The following is a 19,982-nucleotide window of genomic DNA, read 5'->3' as shown; positions in this document are numbered from 1 at the left end:
CCCTAGCACCCAGTGCCTCCTCTAGCTCCGATTCTTTCTGGAACTAGCCCCTGGTTCTCAGCCCAGAAAGGCTGCAAAGCAGAAGGAAATGTGCTCAGATTTATGGAGGAGTGCCGTGGGGACAGGGAGACAGAGACAGACAGACAGAGGCGTGACAACTCTGCAGTTTCAGCTCGCAACACCCCCCCCCGACACCACCATAGCCCATGCAAACACACACACCACCACTGCCACTGCCTTCCTCTTGATGGTCCCCAGACACAGAGCCCCAGCCATAGCAGTTGGTCCAGCCCCCCAACCTCTCCTGCCCCCAGGGAGCCCGAGGGAGACTCTCATGCCAGTTTGCCTGGCTTGCTGAGGACAGGGTCTGTGGCTAGCTCAACAGGAGCACCGGGGTCCCAGGGGCCACAGCAGAGAGGGGGCTGGCCCAGGAGCCCCCCAGAGTCCCTGCCTTCCTACCCACCAGCAAGCACAGCTGGGGGAGTGAGGTGGGCCAGTCCTGAGCAGGGGTCACTTACGTGGGCTGGGAGGCCTTGCATAAGCTGCTGTTGTACTTCTGCATGACCCCGTGGAACAAGCCCAAGGGGGCCGAGGCCGGGGGGCTCTCAGGCGTGGAGGACCTGGGGGGCACGGAGCAGGAGTGAAAGAGGGCAAGGTACTCAGCATAGGAGAAGCGGGTCATGGCTGTGGGCCGCGGGCGGGCGGGCGGGCAGGCGGGGGAGAAGGACCCGGGCAGACGCGGGCTCAGCCCCAGAGCAGATGGCCCTGTCCTCCTGGCGTGCTGGACACAGCTGCCGGGGCTCCGGATTATTTTTGGCCCTTGGAGGAAGCCCTGGGAGAGTTAAATGACCATATATGACAACAATGAGGTTAACCTCACCCCCACCCCTTGGTCCCCTTCCCCAGCCAACCGCGCGGGAGGCAGATAGGAAGCAAGGTGACACTGGTTGCCCGGGGAATGTGGGAAGTGGTCGGTCGGCCCGCGCAGGGCCTCAGACAAGACGAGACTCACAGAGGGGGGAGACGGGCATGGCAGGAAGCCAAGCCACCACCTCTGTGCGCCACCCCCACCCGACCCCTTCACCCACGCCTTATCCACTTGACCATCAGCCCCTCCACCTGCAGAGTCAAGTCCTGTGGCACCCATGACCTGGAGCAGTGGAAGCAGAGACTTTGTACCCCACCTGGCAGAGGGCCAGGAGAGCAGCCCCTGCTCGGGGCCTGGGGGGTGGCCTGGGTGTGGTGGACGGCGTTGTCCACAGAGATAGGTGCCCAACACCGATGCTCTTTCATCTGCCACTGCGCCTCTCGGGCACTGTGCCCATGCCACCCCCTCAGGCTGTTGTGCCCACCTCTGGGGGACCCTGTGGAGCCGGAGGGCATCCCCTGAGGGGCAGGGGTGCTGGGGTCATGACCCTTGAAGGATGCACATGCTCCCAGGACAGGTCAGAACGTACTATTTGCAGCCACCTTGGAGGCCCAGACTGGGAGCCCTGGTGGTATAGTGGTCCACCCAAGGTCCACAGTTCAAAGCCATCAGCCGCCCCTCAGGACAAAGACAGGGCTTGCTACTTCCATGAAGAGTTACAGTCTCCAAAACTCGCAAGGGCAGCTCTTCCCTGTCCTGCAGGGTGGCTGTGAGTCAATGCTGACTCGGTGGCAGGGAGTTTGTCTTGTTGGTTTCAGAGAGAGAGACAGGGACACTCGGGTCCTTGTTTCTGCGGGTCTCGGCGTGAGTGGCTGCATGGCCACTGCTCCCGCCACTGAGGGCTCAAGGTCAGGCAGGACACTCCTGCCCACTGATGCCACTGACCCTCCGCCATTGAGGATACTGAGGACCAGAGGGGGTAGGGAGCTGCCAGGCCCCCTGGCCACTGGTGGTAGAGCACACAGATGCAGACCTGGGGCCCCGATAGTGTTCAGTCCAATGGAAGTCCAGGCCTCCTGCCTCCCTGGCCCCCGTGACCCACCCCAGGGCTGCAGCCCCCACACTCACAGGCCTGACCCTTGGGACAAGCCCTGGGGACCTCCTTGACACCCTTTGTAAAGTGGGGTTGGGGGCAGGATCTGTCCAAGGGCCTCCTGGCTGCGTTTATAGCTTTGGGGTGTGTACAGAAGTGACCTTGTGGGATATCAGCAGGGAACAGACCCAGCTGGGGTGGAGGTGGGGGCAAAGGCCAGGCAGCCCTTTTGCCCTGGGCCCTGAAGCTCACTGTCCCCTGTGCCGGCTCTGCCCCAGGGGGGAAGCGTGCCGGCAGAGACAAGGCCAAGCTGAGCCAGTCATCCTGCATGCTCACCAGGCCTGCAGCCTTCGCAAAAGCTTGGGACCGTTTCCTCCTGTGGTCCTTGGGGCTTGGGTACTGGCCACGCATGGGCCCCAGGCACTCACGGTATCAGACTGCTCAGTAAAGGAACCGTGCAGATAGATGATACCGGATTGACCTCGGCTCACAGTGACCCGGAGCACAGCAGAGCGAGCACGTCCGGGTCTGTTTCGAATCCAAATGTTGGGATCCATCGGGTCTCCGCGGAGGAGTTAGGCCCCAGATCTTTCCTCATCGACTGTTTCAGTCCAGAGCTGGGTCGCAAACTGCAGCTCGAGAACCCTCCGTGGCCCCTTCGGTGCGTCTAGGTGGCTCTGAAGACCATGGGACTTCAGTTGCTTGTAAAGACATAGTGCCGGCGCTCGAAGAATTGCTAAAGGGTTGTGAGGGCCAGTTCTGGCACCTCCGTCTCCAAAGTCTGCCCACCCCTGTTCTAGAGGCCTGGCTGAAGCCTGCTCACTGCAGCCACACGCAGCCCTTCACTGACCGATGGGAGGTGGCTGCAGAGAGGGTGTGTCGGCCGGGAAGGAACCTAGGGTCTCCTGCATGGACCCCTGAGCCCTGCTGCCGTGGTGGGACCCCCTCAAAGCCCCCTACCTCCAAGCTAAGGCCAGTCTCAGACAGTGTAGCCACAGCATCAGGGGCAGTGAAGCTGTCCGAGCAGAGTGACCCTTCACGAAGCCAGCGCAGGCCTGTGGTGGACCCAGTGCGCAGATGAGCAAGCACAGGATGAGTTGGATTTGGCAAAGATGGGCTGGGGCTGGGGCCAGACAAAGGTGTGGTTTTATTGGCCCTGAAGGTGCCCACAGGTGTGCAGGTGAGGGGTGAGGGCCCCAAGTGTCCGAGTGGCCACATGTGGGGGCAGGAGGGCTGGTCCAGGAACATGGAGAGCAGGGTGCGTTCATTTGGTTTGGGGACCCAGTAGGGTAACTGCTGACAGTGGCTGAGCTGTAGGAGACAGCCACCCCCGCCTCGATCTTTCTGATCAAAGATAGAAAGCCTACTTCCCCCCAAGGGCCCCAGCTGGGGACTTCCCAGGCTGAGTCACCAGAAATGAGGCCCAGCCGGCTGGCTGTGGGTTCAGGTCATGACTTAGATGAGGCCCAAGAGGGGGCCTCTGGGCTTTGTGCGTGATGGGCAGGTCTGGGGCGGAAGCGAGTTGCCGGGTCTTTCTTCCTGGTCTGTTTCAGTCTGGAGGATCCACAGACACGTGTCAGCATCACAGCAAGGCGCAGGTCTCCACTCACAGACAGGCTGTGCATGAGGTGAATCAGCCGGGAGTGGAAGCGGAGTCACCAACACTCACCCTGGAGCCTGGATGGCCCAGCTCCAGACCCAGGTGGGGCTCATGGAGGGGCCCAAGCCGGCAGACGGGCTGCTTGTTCATCGGGCACCCGGCTAGCCCAGAAAAGAGGTGACAGGACACAGAACAGGCATCGTATTTATAGAAAAAGAAGTTGCCAATCGGGAGAGTGTGCTCGGTGCCCGCCATGTGCCAGACTCTGTCCCCCTCTGCTCCCAGGCCAGCCCTGGGCAGCCCAAGGATATCATGGGTGTAGTGCCCAGCCCACCAGGGGGCGCCAGGCACTTCATGAAGAAAGCACGTGGGGACAGGGGGAGAAGCACCTGTCTAATAAGCCCAGCCCCCAGCCCGCAGCGCGCTGAGAAACAGTCCGCTCCCACGCTGCAGCAGGGACTTCTGCTTCCCGCCCTCCCCTGCTCCCCACCGGTCAGGCCCCAGCGCACAAAGCTGCCCGGGTAACTGTCCCCGCACTCTGTGGAGGAGATGGGGAAACCGGGGCTTCAGGAAGCTTGCGTCCTTTAGTCTGCTTGGCACACTCCTCCTCCTCATTCTGCAAAGCCCGCCTCCTCAAGCAAGCGAATCAATCGTTCCTGCACCCCACTGCTCTGGAGCCGGGTCAAGCCCATTGCTGTGCTTCTTGGTCATCAGGGACACCCCGTCCCCCGTCCCCCCTCAACCCTTGTGCCCGTTGTTCACAGTGAGGACAGGAGGAGGGCTCAGCAGTGGTGGTGCGCACACGTTGGCCGAACAAGCCCCTGCTTCAGCTTTCCTGCACCGTCTGCCTGGAAATGGAGCCACAGATAAAAAGCGGAAGTTTCAAGAGGCTAGCGTGCACCAAGCTTTCTGAGCCTGCTCCGCTGTGTCCAGCCAGAGAAGCTGGGGTGCAGGGCCCTGCTTCACAGTGGGACACAGAGCCGGCTCTGTCCCGGGAACCCTCCAAGGACCAAGGTGGCCAGTCATCCTCAGGAGGGTTTCCAGCGGTGGGGACAGGGCTTTCAGAAGGGACATTCTCTGTCTTCTTTGGGAGGCTGGTCTGGCTTTGATTTCTAGGGTCCCAACGACTCTCGGCGGTGTTGTGGCTGTTGTTAGGTGCCGTCAGGTCATAGAGACCCTGTGCACAACGGAAGGACACACCTGCAGGTCCTGCACCATCCTCACAGTTGTCCTCATGTTGGAACCCACTGCTGCAGACACTCTGCCCGTCCACCTTGTCCAGGGCCTTCCTCTTGCTCACCGCCCCTCCCCTTTACCAAGCAGGATGTCCTTCTCCAGGGACGGGTCTCTCCTGAGACAGGAGACAAAGTCTCTCCATACTTGCCTCTGGACGAGCACAAGGATGTCCAGATTCCAGCTGCACAGATTTGGCTGCTCGTTTGGCAGTCTGCGGAACTTTCAACATTCCTCCCCAACACCAGGATTCACACACATCCATTCTTCTACGGCCTTCCTTGGTCAATTGCACAGGGTGATTGGGAAGACGGTGGCTTGGATCAGGCATACCTGGGTCCTCAAAGGCTAGGTGGACCTTCATGTCCACAGTGGCCACACTGGTCACGCATTGATGACACTCAGTTAGGCTCCCACAGCATGACTCGGCTTCAGCATGCACTTATCTGCCTAAAAGCATTCATGGCAGGCACCCCTAGAAAGATCCAGGCTCTCTCCTGGGTTGGAAGGACACAGTGGGAAACCACCATATCTGCTCACCATCCCCAAGGAGGTCACAGTGTAGCTGGGGACAGTGTCAGGAGGTCAGCTGACACCTGCCCGGCGTGTCTGAGAAGCAGAGGCCAAGCTGCAGACGTCGAGGAAGGCTGCAACAACTCCCTCCTCTCTGTCACTTCCAGTAAGATCACTAAGATGGAGGGGGAGTGCGGGAGGGGGCGTGGAGACATGCTCTGTTACTGCCGTTTTAGAGCTGAGGGTTTGGGGTCTCAGAGAGGTTAAATAACTCACCTAAGGTTGCACAGCCAGCAAATGGCAGAAGAAGGATTTAAACCCAAACCCACTTCCCTATCCACTTTGGCTCTACTAACCTTTCCCTTCGTGTGGTGTAAGCCTTGGCCCTGGGCTATGCAGGGAGGCAGATAGGAGATTTCCAGGCAACGAGGAAGCAGATGGGAACAAAAACTGTTCCCAGCTGTCAGGTTTCAGAGCCACAAAGGCAAGAGAGTAAGTTGGCAAGAGAGGGGGCGGGGCATCAACTGGAGTGGGTGGTGAGGACGCCTGAGGAGCTGGCATCAACCTGCAGGAGGTGCCGAATGACCGGGTCATCCTCATGGGCCGGGGTGGGGGGATGTGAATGAACCTGAACCTTCGGGGCCCTTCGGTGGGAACTGTGCTGCTCAGAGATGCACGTGAACAAGGCTGATGGCAGAGCCCCCTCCTTCCTGGGCCACGGTATCTGAGAAGGTGAGAGCACAGGTGGGTGGGTCCTTGGGGACCCAAGTCTCCGTGGGTGGCGGGATGTGCAATGAGAGCCAAGCCCAGGTTAAAGGTGGGGAGGGGACAGCAAGGGCATTTGCAGAGGCAGCAGGGCCTGGCGACGTGTCTGAACTTGAGAGTGGATAGGTAGGCGGGATCCTCAGCTGAGACATGGGTGCGTGCTCAGTGAGAGGCTGTTAGAAGCATGGAGCAGATGGATAGTCCTCGCCCACTCCAGGGGAAGTGCTCACATGCACCTGGGAGCTGCAGAGGCGGGGTAAGGGGGGAGATAAGCAGGGAGATAAGGGGTAAAGGTGGTAAAGGAAGCAGGCGGTGGGGAGGGGGAAGAGCAGCAGAGTTCTGTGTAGAAACCACAGGAAAGACCTTTGCTTGCCCCCAGGGCCCCGGAGAGGAAGGGGCAGACTGAACTTGTGGAGTCTTCCTGTCATAGCCAGAGTTCAAAGATGCACAAAGACTCTACTCTTCCAGGGCCTGGTCTTCACCGCCCTTGGAGAAGCCAGGTCACTTCTCCGTGGAAACGTTGTTCCGAGCAGCAGTTGGGGTGCCCACCTACTGCCCCCGACATGGAGGAGGTGGTCAGCTCTGGCATCTGGGGTTTGGGGGGCTCTGGGGGATCCTCCTGTGCAGGGGGCAGCCTGCAGATGCCCTGATGACGTGTTACTGCGTGCCTTCTCAGAGAGGACGCCTTATCTCAACCTGAGCCCTGTGAGAAAAAGGAACGTGCGGTTTGACCCGGGTGCAGAGGTCCCCACAGGAACCAGGGCCTGCTCAGCACCTGCCACCAGGAACCAACCCCAGCGCCAGCTCCGGGTTTCCCTTTCTGATTAGCTTGCAGAACAGCACCCCTCCCCACGGGTAGCTGAGGGTCCCAGATCCACCAGCTCCTCCTGCTGCCCAAGGATGCTGCTGCCCAACCATTCAGAAGGGTCTCTGGGCCACCCATGTGTTTGTCTAGCCTTCCTGGCAGAAGGAGTCCAGCCTTACCAAGGGCCAAAGCCTCTTGGGAAGATCTCTGGTAGGTTCAGGGGACAGGCAGGCCTGGGGCACCCCCTCTCCCACCTTCCTCCTTGACTGCCGTAATAATTCCGAGTCTCAGAGAAGGAAGTTGGGGCTCAGAGAGGGGTAAGTGACTGGTTCAAGGTCACAAGGTCATCAGTTTGATCCCACACCACAGGGCAACACCATACCTTTGACCTGGGCTCAAGTTTGACTTTTTTTTTTTTTTAAACAAAGCATTTTCCTTAAAATGAGTATCTTATTTTAAAAGCATTTAAGTATGCTTTTAAATGACCGCTCTGGTCCCCACTTCCTACAAAGAAAGGGACCCCCAGGCCTGAGCTGTCGGGGACATTATGAGCCTTTAAGGTTTGACAGCTGTGAAAACCCTGGCCAACAGAGGCGCTCTATGAGTCAGGCACAACTCCACAGCAACGGGTTTGGTGATTTCCGGTGAGTATTTATCACATACGAGCCCTGGTATTGTCGTGGTTATGTGTTGGCTGCTAACTGCTAAGTCAGCCGTTCCACCAGCTGCTCGTGCATGGAAGACGGGCGAGGCTCTCTCTTCCCGGGAAGAGTGACAATCTCAGAAACCCACGGGAGCAGCTCTGCGCTGCCCTCCAGGCTCACTGTGAGTTGGCATCCACTGGATGACCGTGAGGTGGGCGTTTAGGTTTTATATATTAAAGACGTCAAAGACATGATGCGGAACAAAAGAACTTAAGCATCTTGTCACGGTTTTGTACTTTGATCACGCCTGGAAACTGGAGTCCTGGCGGCCCAGTGGTCAGGCGGTGGACGGTGACTGCAAGGGCAGCAGTCTGAAACTACCAGCCATGGGAGGTGGGGAGGGAGGGGGCAAAGAGGAACTGATGCCAAGGCTCAAATCGAAAGTACATGTTTAGAAAATAATGACGGCAACGTAGGTACAAATATGGTTGATTCAATTGATGTACAGATCGTTATCTGAGCTGTAAGAGCCCCCAGTAAAATGACCTTTAAAAGTGAGAAAAAGAACCGACCAGCCACAACTGGGAAAGAAGATGCCGCTGTCTACTCCCGTAAGCAGATACACCCTCAGAAGCCAACAGGGGCATGTCTGCCCTGTCGGATCAAGTCGCCGTGAATCTGCATCAACTCGGGGGCAGTGAGAGAGGCCGAGAGAAACAACCGGGCCCTGTGCGTCAGAATCCACTCAATGGCAGGGAGTCAGATGGGGACAAATGGCCCAGGAGACTGACTGTTAACCAAAACCCTGGAGATCAGATCTACTCAGAGGTGCTGCGGAAGACGGGCCTGGCAGCCCACTTGCCAAAAACCACCCCTGAAGATCCCAAGGAGCAGGGTCCTACTCTGACCCATGGGGGTTGGGGCCTTGCGTCAGAATGGACTTAGGGGCAGCTGGGGAGGTGGCAGGGGATGAGGAGATGCCAGCGTGTTTGCGGAAGGTGGTTCATTTCTACTGGTCAGCGCTGCTCTCAAGAGCCCTGGGCCTGGGGTGCTGAGGGATGCTGAGCCAGGGAGCCTGGGGCAGGGGCAGGATGGACTTACTGGACAGATGCCCTGTGTTTCTCAGACATGTTTCCCGAACTGCATGGTTCGAGCGGGAAGCACCTGCGGGACTGAAACCATCAGCCCTGCCTCCTTCAAATCTAAAGCCCGGGTTGTAAGACTCCAACCTCTCCACCACTTGAACTGTGTGACCTTGGCCAAGTGTCTTGACCTCCTTGAGCTTCCGTTTCCTGGTCTGTAAATGGAGAGGATGGCCTCATGCCAGTCTGAAGGCCTAGTGCCCATCTGAAGGGGCTTAAGAGAATTAAATGAGAACAAACACTCGCAGCAGGAGCCCCAGTGGCATAGTGGGTCACACATTGGGTGGCTAACCACAAAGTCCATGGTTCAAGCCCACACACCCATCCTCAGGAGAAAGATGAGGCTTTCTACTCCCACAAAGATTTACAATCTCAGAAACACATGGGGTCCTATAGGATCGCTATGAGTCGGAATCAGCTCGATGGCAGGGAGACTTTGGCCTGCACAGCACACCACGCAGTCCCAGCTCAGTCCAGCTGGTCGATCGATTATCAGTGTAAATCACAAAGATGCTCCGGCACATCATAGGTCCTGCGATAGCTTGGTGTTGGATTAACAGGGGCTGGGACCTGCCCCCTATGGAGGCCCAGAGAACAGAGACCTGATGCCCCGCTCTCCTCCTTGACCTCGCTTCACTCACCTGGTCCATGGGTGGAAATGGGCGGGTGGGCGGTTGGCTCGAGCAGCCACGGTGGCCTCGGCCGTGGCGGGGCCTCGAGTCTTGTCAGCCAGGCTCTGCTCAATGGCCATCTGCAGCAGCTCGTCCTCACTGAGGCTGCTGTACAGGCTGTACTCCTCATGCCCGATGGCACGCTGTCTGCCCGGGGCGCTGATCTCTGTAGCCATCTCTGTATCTGTCACCCCGGGCTTCAAGAGAGCTGCTCAGCATGGGGGCAGGAGGCAGAAACACAGAGTGGCCTGTGAGGAGATTAAAGCATCCTGGTCACTAATGGCTTTGTGCATTTAGCAATGAACACATTCATTCTTGTAGTCATGCGTTGGCCAACGGATCCCACCCCCCCACCCAGTCATCTACTTATCCATCCATCACCCCATTTGCTTATCCATGTAGCTTTCCATCCTTTACTCAGCAATTCACCAATCCACTCACCCATCGAACCACTCTTTCCATTCAATCCGATGCTCAACCTTCCGGCCATCGACTCATCCTTCCTCATCCCTCCACCCATCTCTCTACACATCCACCCCTCCTCTCATCCATCCCCCCATGCATCCATGCACCCATGCATCATCCCCCATTCATTTCATCTACCCATCTATCCATCCATTCATCCCCCATCCCCCTTCCCCCCATCCATCCATCCATCCACCTATCCATCCATTCATCCACCCAACCTTTCATCCATCCACCCAACCTTTCATCCATCCACCCAACCTTTCATCCATCCATCCACCCAACCTTTCATCCATCCACCCAACCTTTCATCCATCCACCCAACCTTTCATCCATCCATCCACCCAACCTTTCATCCATCCATCCACCCAACCTTTCATCCATCCATCCATTCATCCACCCATCCTTTAATCCATCCTTCATCCATCCATCCACCATTTATCAATTCATTCAACCAACTAACCACACACTAACCTGCCCTCTCCAGACAGCCCCTATGCATTCACTTATGCAGATGCCTATGAGTCGACCAGGTATATATTGAACACCTGCTCTGTGTCACTTGCTCTTGTGAGCCCTGGAAATGTAGCAATGATCCCCACAGACAAAGCACCCAGCCCTCTGAGAGCTTACACAGCAGTGCCTGCAACTCTTCCACCCAGTCACCCAGCAGCACCCTCCCCTGGCATGCTTCCACTTCCCGACATGTGGACAGGTGCTGGGGCCAACCCAGAAGACTAGTGGCTCAGGCCCAGGCCCACTACTTGAGATGGCAAACCTGGTCATTGAAAGACTCTGACCTGTTCATTTCAGAGACTTTCCTTGAGTGAGTAACAGAGTTTGGCAGAGGTAACTACTTTGGGGGCAGGAAGGAAACACAGTGAAGTCTAGTTTTTGCTTAAATGGGCTGGTGTCTTGTGTGACTGTGGGTCAGAGGTTCTGTCATAGGAAATCTTTGATTAGCCCTGCCCCCCACCAAAAAAAAACCCCAACAGTGCTGTAATTAAGTTTGTTGGGAAGTGTTCACTCCCTGCCTCCACTCCTGGAGGCAACCTCCCCCGTTGACGTGGGGCTTAGCCATGCCCCTGACTCTGGCTAGTGGGTGTTGGTGGCCATGATGCAGCCTGAGATTTGACACAGATCTGCTCAATGGGTCTTGCTCTTGCTCTTCAGCCATTGTCCTGAAAGAAGCTCTCCCTCCTGGCATCTCTGAGTCTTCATCCACAGCTCCAAAGTGGGACAACTTGAGCCCACCCTGCCTGGAGGAAGCCAGCTGTGGTACTTACATAATCTGTTGTCAATTTGAGACTGTTAAGAGTGAATGGGGTGAAGTTTAGCCTGTCAATCAGGTTGCAGCTTGATGGCCTCATTTGGAGGTGCTAAGGAAATAAATAGGTCGTTGGAGGCGGAACACACACTCACTCCCTGAGAGACATTGCTGGTGACAAGCCACATGTAGCTATGCTGATAGCAGCCAGAGCCTTGGAACTGGAGAAGCCATGTGGAGACCCACACTAGTGCTGAGATGCTTCCACCACCACTGGATCCACAAGACTCTCCACCCACTGGCCTGTGATCTCCCTGCATTCTTTGTCATTGCATGTGTTGTGTGAGTCTGAAGAGGAATTTATAGACTGGTACTGGACATATGGGCTAATATTGGACTTATGGACTTAATCTGGACTGGGCTGGGGTGTTTTCTCAATATACAATTGCTCTTTATATAAAGCTCTTTCCTATACACATATGAGTGTCTAGGAATTTGTTTCTCTAGTCAACCCAGACTAACACACCAGCCCAGCAAGGCCTCCAGAGTCTCCCAGCCAAGGATAGCCAGTGGGGCAGTAACATCTACCATCCACCTGAGCACAAGAATCAATGGTTACCAATGGGGCATTGTTGGAATGCAGCATCCCCTAGTTATCTGATCCCCAAAAGACCAGACAGTAAACTTCACCAGCAGGCTCTCCAGAGGGCCAATAAACAAGTGCAAAGGCATGTGACCTCATCGCTGCTTGGGGAAATGCAAATGAACACACCAAGGCAAAGCACTACACCCTCCAAATCCAGCCAAACACCCTGCTGTCAACCAGTTCCCCTCCTTGGTAACCCTGTAGAGCAGAGTAGGACTTCCCAAGGCTGCAGATCCTAAGCCCACCACCCCCTTCTCCCACAGAGTGCCTTCTGGCCTCAACCCACTGGCATCTCAGTGGGCAGCTGGGGATGCTAATCCCGGGCCACCAGCCCCTTCACACCCTCAGATGGCTTCCTCATGAGACGGAAAATACCTAGCATGGGAGAGCATGGGTGGCGACCAGAATTCTCACCACCACTGGGAGGAGTGCAAAATTGGTAAAAACCACTCTGGAAAATTGATGGTATTTGCTAAAGCAGAAGTTCACATGTCCTATGACCTAGAAATTCCACTCCCAATTCTGTGCCGAGACAAATGTATACCAAGTGCGAGACTATCCACAGCAGTGCTGTTCACGATAAACCCAGCTGGAAACGACCCACAGGCCCCTGCAACGGTCCAATGGAATCAAGGCACCCCCGTGGCCTGTGCCCGGGGTGGCCGTGGCTGTTGTTGGTGCTAGGTGCCATCCAGCCAGTACCGAGTCACAGCAACATGATGGCGAGCAGAACAGAACACCGCAGACCTGCGCCAGCCCACAAATGCTCTCACATTAGAGCCCACGGTTGCAGCCACGGGGTCTGTCCACCTTGTCCAGAGTCTTCCTCTTTTGTGCTGCCCCTCTGCTTTACCAGGGGATCTCTGATGGTGCAGTGGTTGTATGTTGGGCTGAGATGTGCATGGTTGGCAGTTCGAAACCGCCAGCAGCTTCAAGGGAGAAAGACTGGCTTCCTACTCCCGGAAACAGTTACAGTCGCAGGAACCCACAGGGGGCTGCTGGGAGTCAGCATTGACTCTATGGCAGTCAGTTTGGTTTGATATCATTCTCCAGAGCCTGGTATATCCTGATCACGTGCCCAAAGTACCTGAGAAGACTCACCAACCTTGCCTCTAAGGAACATTCTCCTTCTAAGAGAGCAGTCCATGGCTCTTAAACACTCTTCCCCAGCACATGGCATCTTCTTCGGCCTTCCTTATTCAAGGTCCATCTTTCACATGCACAGAAAAGACCGTGGCTTGGTCAGGCGCACCTGAGCCCTCAAAGTCACATCCTGGCTTCTTAGCACTTTCAAAAGGCCTTGCGCAGGGTAGACAGCAGGCACCGATGAAATGGACAAACCCCAAGTGCACAGAGCAGCAGGGGGACCCCACCAATGTCGAGCAAGAGACACCAGAGCACCGAGGACATACATACACGATTCAATTGAGATTAAGTTTGAGAACAGTTGTGGAAGTTACATAGTCTGTCGACCTGAGCAAAGGGGTGGATTGTAGCCTGGCAATCGGGTCACAGCCCGATTGATCCCTCCCCATGGGCATGTCCTTTTCAGGAGGTTTCTGGGAACTTATTCCTCTCTGGAGGCAGGACACACTCTCTCTGCTTGACATTCCTGTTGACAAGACCTATGGAGTCACACTGACAGAGCCAGAGCCCTGGAGCTGGAGGAGCCACATGGAGACCCATGCCAGCGCTGAGATGCTTCCACCGCCACTGGATCCACAAGACTTTCCACCCACTGGCCTGTGATCATACTGCATTCGGAGTCATTGCATGTGCTGTGTGAGTCTAAAGAGGAATTTATGGACTAGACATATGGGCTAATAACAGACTTATGGACTTGATCTGGACTGGGCTTGGATGTTTTTTTAATATACAATTACTCTTGGATATAAAACTCTCTCTTACACACATATGAGTGTCTCTGGATTTGTTTCTCTAGTCAACCTGGACTAGCACAACAGTCAACCACAAAGACAAATGGGGTTACTATCTGCAACAACACTGATGTCCGTTCCTTGAAGTCCTTGCTGAGAGAAGCCAGCCCCAGAAGGTCAAGTTGCATCAATTTGCCAATTTTATACACCCGCCTCCTCTGGCCCACTTCCCTGTTAGGGGCCGACCCTCCTTTTCTAGGAAGCCCACCTTGATTCCCCCAGGAGATCATCTGCTCCTGGAACTTGTGGGAGGTGATTGGCATTCAGGCGGTGGCTCATTCAGGGGTGACGAACTATCTCCCCCATCACCAGTCATGAGAGACCCCTTTGATGACCCACCCAACATCCCTTCCCTATTTGGACAGGTAAATCGTATGCTGCATGCCCTGCCCCATGAATCATGATAAGTCAAGTCCATTGGGACCATCCCAACCCTGTGGCCAGTGACTAGGTTAGCAAGTGACTAAGCCCGACTTTGTTTCCAAAGGGGACAGTCTGCTGGCTTTGCCTGAAAAAGCAAACAAAGAAAAACATTCCTCTCTCCTGGAAGAGCAACGAGAGGAATCCTTGCCTCCTGGCTCACACCTCCCCGTGATGCTCAGAGGTTTTGATGCTTGGAGCCGTGACAGCCACCTTGTGACCCCGAGGCAACCGTGTTGAGCTGAGCCTGACAAAGTGAACGCTAGGTCATCTGGGTGGTTTGTGTGGCTGAGAGACTGAACCAGCCACTGGTGAAGTAAGGAATGAAGAGTCGTGATTTCGCCCATGAGGGTTGCTTCTTCCGGGATACGAATCCAGGAGCGATACGAATCCAGGAGCGTCTTCACTGGTGGTTTGTCGGCTGGGCCAAAAGCCTTGGAAAAATCCCGAAGGCTGGTTCCTTCGCCGCATAAATGGGCCACAAGCTCTTGGGCTGGGCCAGCACCGCAGTGTTCAAGGTTCCATAGAGATTCGAGAGTCCCTGGAACCACAGCCCTTGATCCCTCTGTCAGCACTCACTCTGTGTTCCTGGGCGCTGGGAACAGGGGGAAAGGGGGGCCCTGGCCCTGAAATCACTGGGTGCCGACACTGGGGATGCTGTTTTCTGGGGCAGTAGGGTCAGATCTGTTTGCAGTGAAAAGAGCTTGAGGCTGGGAACAGAGACCCTTGGGTCCTTGTCCCAACTCTGTCTCTTGCTTTCTCAGGTCCTGGTTAAGTGGCCGGAGCGGCTGATAGCATGGGTGCTGGCCCTCCTGTCCTGGGCAGGGGGCACTTGTATAGCCAGGTGGGAGCCCCAGGCCTGCTCCCTCCTTTGCACCTGTGTGGCTGGGATCTCTGGCAGGTGGGTTAGGGCGGGTCTGCCTGCAGCAGGTGGGAGGAGCTCTGCCCAGCAGCAGGAGTGGACCTCCAATACACACACACACATACACACACACACACACACACACACACGGCCAAGTCAGGGGCTCAGCACCCATGGCATTAACATGACTGGTGGGGCAGGTGCCCAGTCTCTGGCTGGCCTTGGGGTGCCCTCCCTGAGGTGACTGCCTGGGGGAAGAGCATTAGATAAGAATCAGAGACCTGGGTCAGCGTCTCTGTGCTGTGACCTCGGTCAAGTCCCTGGCCCTCTCTGGTCAGCGGTTGGAGCTTGGAGGTTTCCAGGGGTTCTTCCAGTGCTAAAGCTTCTACCACCTCGTGGCTATTTAGCTCAGCTGTGACCTAAGCCCCGGAAGGCACCATCACGGTCAGCTGAGAAAAGATTGAAGTTGTCCAGGATTTCATCTTGCCCGGATCGGCAATCCACGCTCAGGGAGCAGCAGTCGAGAGATCACACAACACACTACAGCCCTTCAAGTGCTGAGAAGCAGGGGCGCTCCTCGGAGGACTAAGGTGCGCGCGGCCCCCGCCGTGGTATCTCCAATGGCCTCCTCCGCCTGGGAAGGTTGGACGCTGAGTCAGGAAGACACAAGAGGTGATGCGTTGAAGTTGGAGAGCACCATGGATGGTCTAAACAACAGACGGACCTGTCTCGGAAAAAGGACAGCCAGCGTGCTCCTTAGAGGCAAGGTCGGCGGCTTCGTCTCACGGACCTTGAACATGTTATCAGGAGAGACCAGACCTTCGTGCTCGCTGAAGGACTTCGTGCTTGGTAACGTGGGGCGGCAGCAACAGACAGGAAGGTCCGCAAGGAGACGGGCTGACACAGTGGCTGCCATCCTGGGCTCACCCGGAAGAACCTTCGCGAGGACGGTGCAGGGCCCGGGCTGTGTGTCGTTCTGTTGCGCACAGAGTCACTGTGAGTCGAACCCACTCGCCCGCTCTTCACAACAAGATGGGCCGAGAAGAGGACCCGTTTGATGGGGGCTGGGCGTGAGACTGGGTGAGGCTCTGTGTCCCCATGGGCCTCAGTTCCCCCTCATCTTTGTGCTCTCTGATCACTGTCCTCTGGGCCTGGGTCCTATAGGGGAGCCAGCACCCCAGATTGGGGGCGAGGGGGGAGCGGGGTAGGTGCTCTCGGGAGGTAGATAGAGATGAAAAACAGCCCTTCCCCAGGGGCAGGAGCCAGGAGCCTGTGGAGGGAGCTGTACTCAAGGCTGCCCGAGCCAAGGCCTGCCTGGAGCGGGAAGAGACCAGGATCTCCAGGGGGCTCCTCTCTTACCCTCTCTGCCGTACCCCAAACCTTGACTGCCGAGAGTTTTAATGGTTAGTTAAGGCGCTGGCTACCACCCAAAAGGCCGTGGTTCTGGTCCACAGAGAAGGGCCTCACAAGAAAGGGCTGGCCATCGAACACGGCAAAAGCAGCCAGTTTAGCCTTGCTCTGGCACACACCCGGCCCGCCTCAGACGGTGCGCGACCTGTGGACACAGCCCTGGGCAGCAGCCAGTGGTGCAAAGAGTGTGTGTATAGGGGGGTGAGGGTGGCCGGGAGCCTGGAGTCTTCCCTGATGGGAGCATGTGTGGTGGGAACTCATTTCTCTTGGTAGTTTCATGAGGCTCAGTCTGGGGGGGGTGGGGGGGGCAGCTCTCCCTTGCTCTTAGAGCTAATGGTCAAGGCCTTCTCTGTACAGCTGTGGGCAAAGGGGGAGCTGTGGTTGGCACTTTCCAGGCAGCCCCAGGGGTCCTGGCCAGCCAGCCGCACCCTTCAGGCCCCCCGCCCCCACCCCCACCCGCCAGGCTTTCCCAGTTGCTCTCACCGACTCCTTTCAGGGGGATTGCTTAGGCCCATTGCCCAGATGTGGAAACCGAGGTCAGAGAGGTCTAGGCATTCACTCGGTGCTGTGGACAGAGGAGGTACGGGGGAGTCTCCTGACTGCCAGGCTCATGTGCTTCAGATGTGTTGTCAGGAGGGACCAGTCCCTGAAGGAAGACCTCGTGCTCGGTGAAAGGGGAGGGGCAGTGAAAGAGAGGAGACCCTGGATGAGATGGACTGACGGGATAGCTCCAACAATGCATGGCCCAGGCCTAGGCGGTGTGTGGTTCTGTGGGACACGGGGTCACTGTGTCCCAGAGCCAGGGAGGGAGGATGAGCCCCATTCTCCCCTTCACCTTGCTCTCTCTCCCAGCCAGCCCCTCTGACGCGGCCAGCCCAGGTCCAGTGGGGCACAGCAGTCCAGGGGTACATCCGCTTCTGCTCTGAGATCCACCATGCCAGGCTCTGTCACCCACCCGCCCAGGAGGAGGCAGCTGCTCCAACAGCTGCAGCCTCGCCCCTCCTCCACCCTCTCTGGCTGCTAAGCGCTGTCTGTCCCATGGGCATCTTGGCCCCTGCGTCTGGAAGTTCTGGTCCCAGACTGCAAAGCTGCAAGGCCTGCAGGGCACAGGAAGTGGCACCCAGAGCCCCCCAAATCCAGGTCCCAGGACCAGCTGGGAATCCTGCCATTGAAATCACACCAGGAGCCTCTGTGAGTGCACATGTCGAAACGCTGGAAAGTGGGCTGTGGGAACCTATCTAGGATACACACCGGGGAAGACGGGCTTGGTGATCGGCATCCAGAAGGTCAGAGCTTTGCAAATCCCACTCCACCCCACCCCACCCCCACCCTGCACCCTCTGCAGTGAATCAGAATCAAGATCAACCCCTAGGCAACTCACAACAACAACAGATCACTGGGATTCCATCCAGACTGCCCTCTCCCTCTGGGGTTCCCAACCCTTCTGTCACCTGCCTCTATCTCAATCTTGTTCTGGCTCCCCTCTTCTCCCTCTCCGCCTCCAGGTCTCTGTCTCCAAACTCCTCACGTGTGGGATGAACCGGTTTTCGTGCGCACCATCTCCCTGCTGCCGGACCTGGCCCCCAGAGTCTTCAAAGGTTTCGCTTACGGCCCTGCAGATTCCAAGGGAACTGGCCAAGGAATGAGAAGACAGGATCTGGCCTCTCCTGGCCCACAGGGGGAGGACACAGAGACCTGTTGGGGCCACAATACACGGGCACCTTAGGATGCCTTGTCTGTGCCAGGGACCTGTGTCCTAAGCTTATCACAGCGTGTGTGTGTGTGTGTGTGTGTGTGTGTGTGTGTGTGTAGTGGGGGGGAGGAAAGAGGGGGAGGAATCTGCCACCATAGATCGTCCAGACATTTCTGAGTCACGGTGACCCCGTGTCCCACAGAACCACACACCGCCTAGGCCTGGGCCACGCATTGTTGGAGCTATCCTGTCAGTCCATCTCGTCCAGGGTCTCCTCTCTTTCACTGCCCCTCCCCTTTCACCGAGCACGAGGTCTTCCTCCAGGGACTGGTCCCTCCCGACAACACATCCGAAGCACATGAGCCTGGCAGTCAGGAGACACCCCCGTACCGCCTCTGTCCACAGCACCGAGTGAATGTCTAGACCTCTCTGACCTCGGTTTCCACATCTGGGCAATGGGCCTAAGCAATCCCCCTGAAAGGAGTCGGTGAGAGCAAGCAACCTGAGCCCCAGCCTGGTGCCTGGCTCGTGGGAAGGGCTCCCTGGGGGTGCTGACTGTTCTCAAGTCACCATGAAGTCACGGCTGGGCCCCCAGCCCGGGGAAGAGAAGGGAGGGTGGCCCTGCAGGGCGCCCGGGCCAGGCCTGTTTGTGCAGCACCGTGATGTAAGCTTTGGTGGCTGTGGGGTAAACAGAGCCGTCACCAGCTGTCAGGGCCCATCGAGTGTTTTGGAAGAGACGAGTATCTGTCACTGATGGCTGGGCCTCTACTGCCAGGAGTCCAGGGCTGTGACCCAGCTTGGTGGGCCTGGGAGACCAGGAGCTCCCTCGGCGTCTGCTTGTCTATCCTGTACCCAGGGTGGGGGGCTTAGAAGGCCCTGCCCTGCTGGGCCTTCCTCAGTTTCTGTACCCCACCAGGGGCTGCCTGCCTTCTGGGCCCTCACCCATCTGCAGGCGTCCCGATGAAGTTAAAGCTGGGCTGGCCCCTCCTCTGCTCACAAGCCATCTCATCGGGCAGAGAGGAGCCCTAATCCCCTCCAGTTCCCCTTGGGTTTCCCCCACATGTTTCACCCTGCCCCCTTCAAGCAGCCTGCCTGCACTGTCCATTGCCCGCACCTGAAGACCTGGTCCACCCCTCTGTCTTTGCTCCAGCTGCCCCCCTGCCCAGGGCTGGCTGTCCATCCTTCCAGAACTGGCTGGAAGCAGCTCCTGCTTAAACCTGTCCTGTGCCTCAGCCTGCCCTCAGTGCTCATGCGCTTGTGTGTCCACAAACTGCCCACAGGTAACACCCCCGGCACCTTGGCTGCTGTGCCCCCTGCCCAGTTTCCCCTATGCGTGAGCACTTCTCAGATGCCCACTTGAAAGACACCCCGGCATGGGGACATCTGGGAGCATCTCGGAGAGCCCTTTGTCTGAAGCCCTACATGCCCCAGGCATGTCCGTCCTGACACGCACAGCCTGAGAGCAGAGGAGCCCCTGCGACCCCATCCCCTTTCCCTCTGGAGCAGAAGGCACCGGACCTCAGGAGCAAAGGAGCAAGAAGAAGCGGCGAGAGGGGCTTGCCTGGGAGAGGGTGGTGGTGCAGCCCCACCAGCCAGAACTGGCTTCAGTGTAGGAGAAGTGAAAGCATGCATTACCTGGTGGGCTCTGTGACCAGGGCACGCCTCAGGGGGGATGGAAGGAGTGTCTCCGTGCAGCCCAGGCCCCAGCCTTCTCTGGGTCCCAGTCACACTGCCAGGCAGCTCACAAACACTCGCCTTTGAAGCAGGGAGTTTATTTTGGGCCCACCGCATGACCAGGGATGGCAAGCCAGACTATAAGATGTTGTGTGTCTCAGATTTCCTGTGTGAATTCAGCCCTGGGAAGCAGCGGCCCTGGCTCTGGCTTCCGCTCCCGGTGCACCCAAGACAGGCTCTCACTTCAGGGAGCATCTTGGAGCTGAGCCTCAGT

General features: G+C 57.2%; 1 protein-coding gene across 3 annotated transcripts in view; it reads right to left on the bottom strand.

Annotated features, from left to right (window-relative positions):
- The window catches only part of ASB2 (ankyrin repeat and SOCS box containing 2), a 38,625-nt gene extending 18,676 nt beyond the window's left edge, over positions 1 to 19,949 (bottom strand). Inside the window, exons 1-3 of one of the 3 annotated variants that reach the window (XM_045287989.1) lie at positions 19,670 to 19,949; positions 9,305 to 9,582; positions 519 to 620 (exon numbers count right to left, since the gene is read on the bottom strand). In XM_045287989.1, coding sequence (XP_045143924.1) covers positions 519 to 620; positions 9,305 to 9,510 — 308 coding nt within the window. In that variant the 5' untranslated portion in view covers positions 9,511 to 9,582; positions 19,670 to 19,949. The remainder of the gene's footprint in view (positions 1 to 518; positions 621 to 9,304; positions 9,583 to 19,669) is intronic. The other 2 variants (XM_004698776.2, XM_045287990.1) reach the window with 2 other exon arrangements.
- Between the last annotated feature and the right edge of the window lie 33 nt (positions 19,950 to 19,982).

The sequence above is a fragment of the Echinops telfairi genome, unplaced genomic scaffold (genome assembly GCF_000313985.2).
Source record: "Echinops telfairi isolate 266 unplaced genomic scaffold, ASM31398v2 ScPeMD7_18;HRSCAF=68, whole genome shotgun sequence".
Taxonomy (NCBI): domain Eukaryota; kingdom Metazoa; phylum Chordata; class Mammalia; order Afrosoricida; family Tenrecidae; genus Echinops; species Echinops telfairi.
Note: the sequence above shows the minus strand (reverse complement) of the source record. Positions and strands in the feature narration are given on the sequence as shown.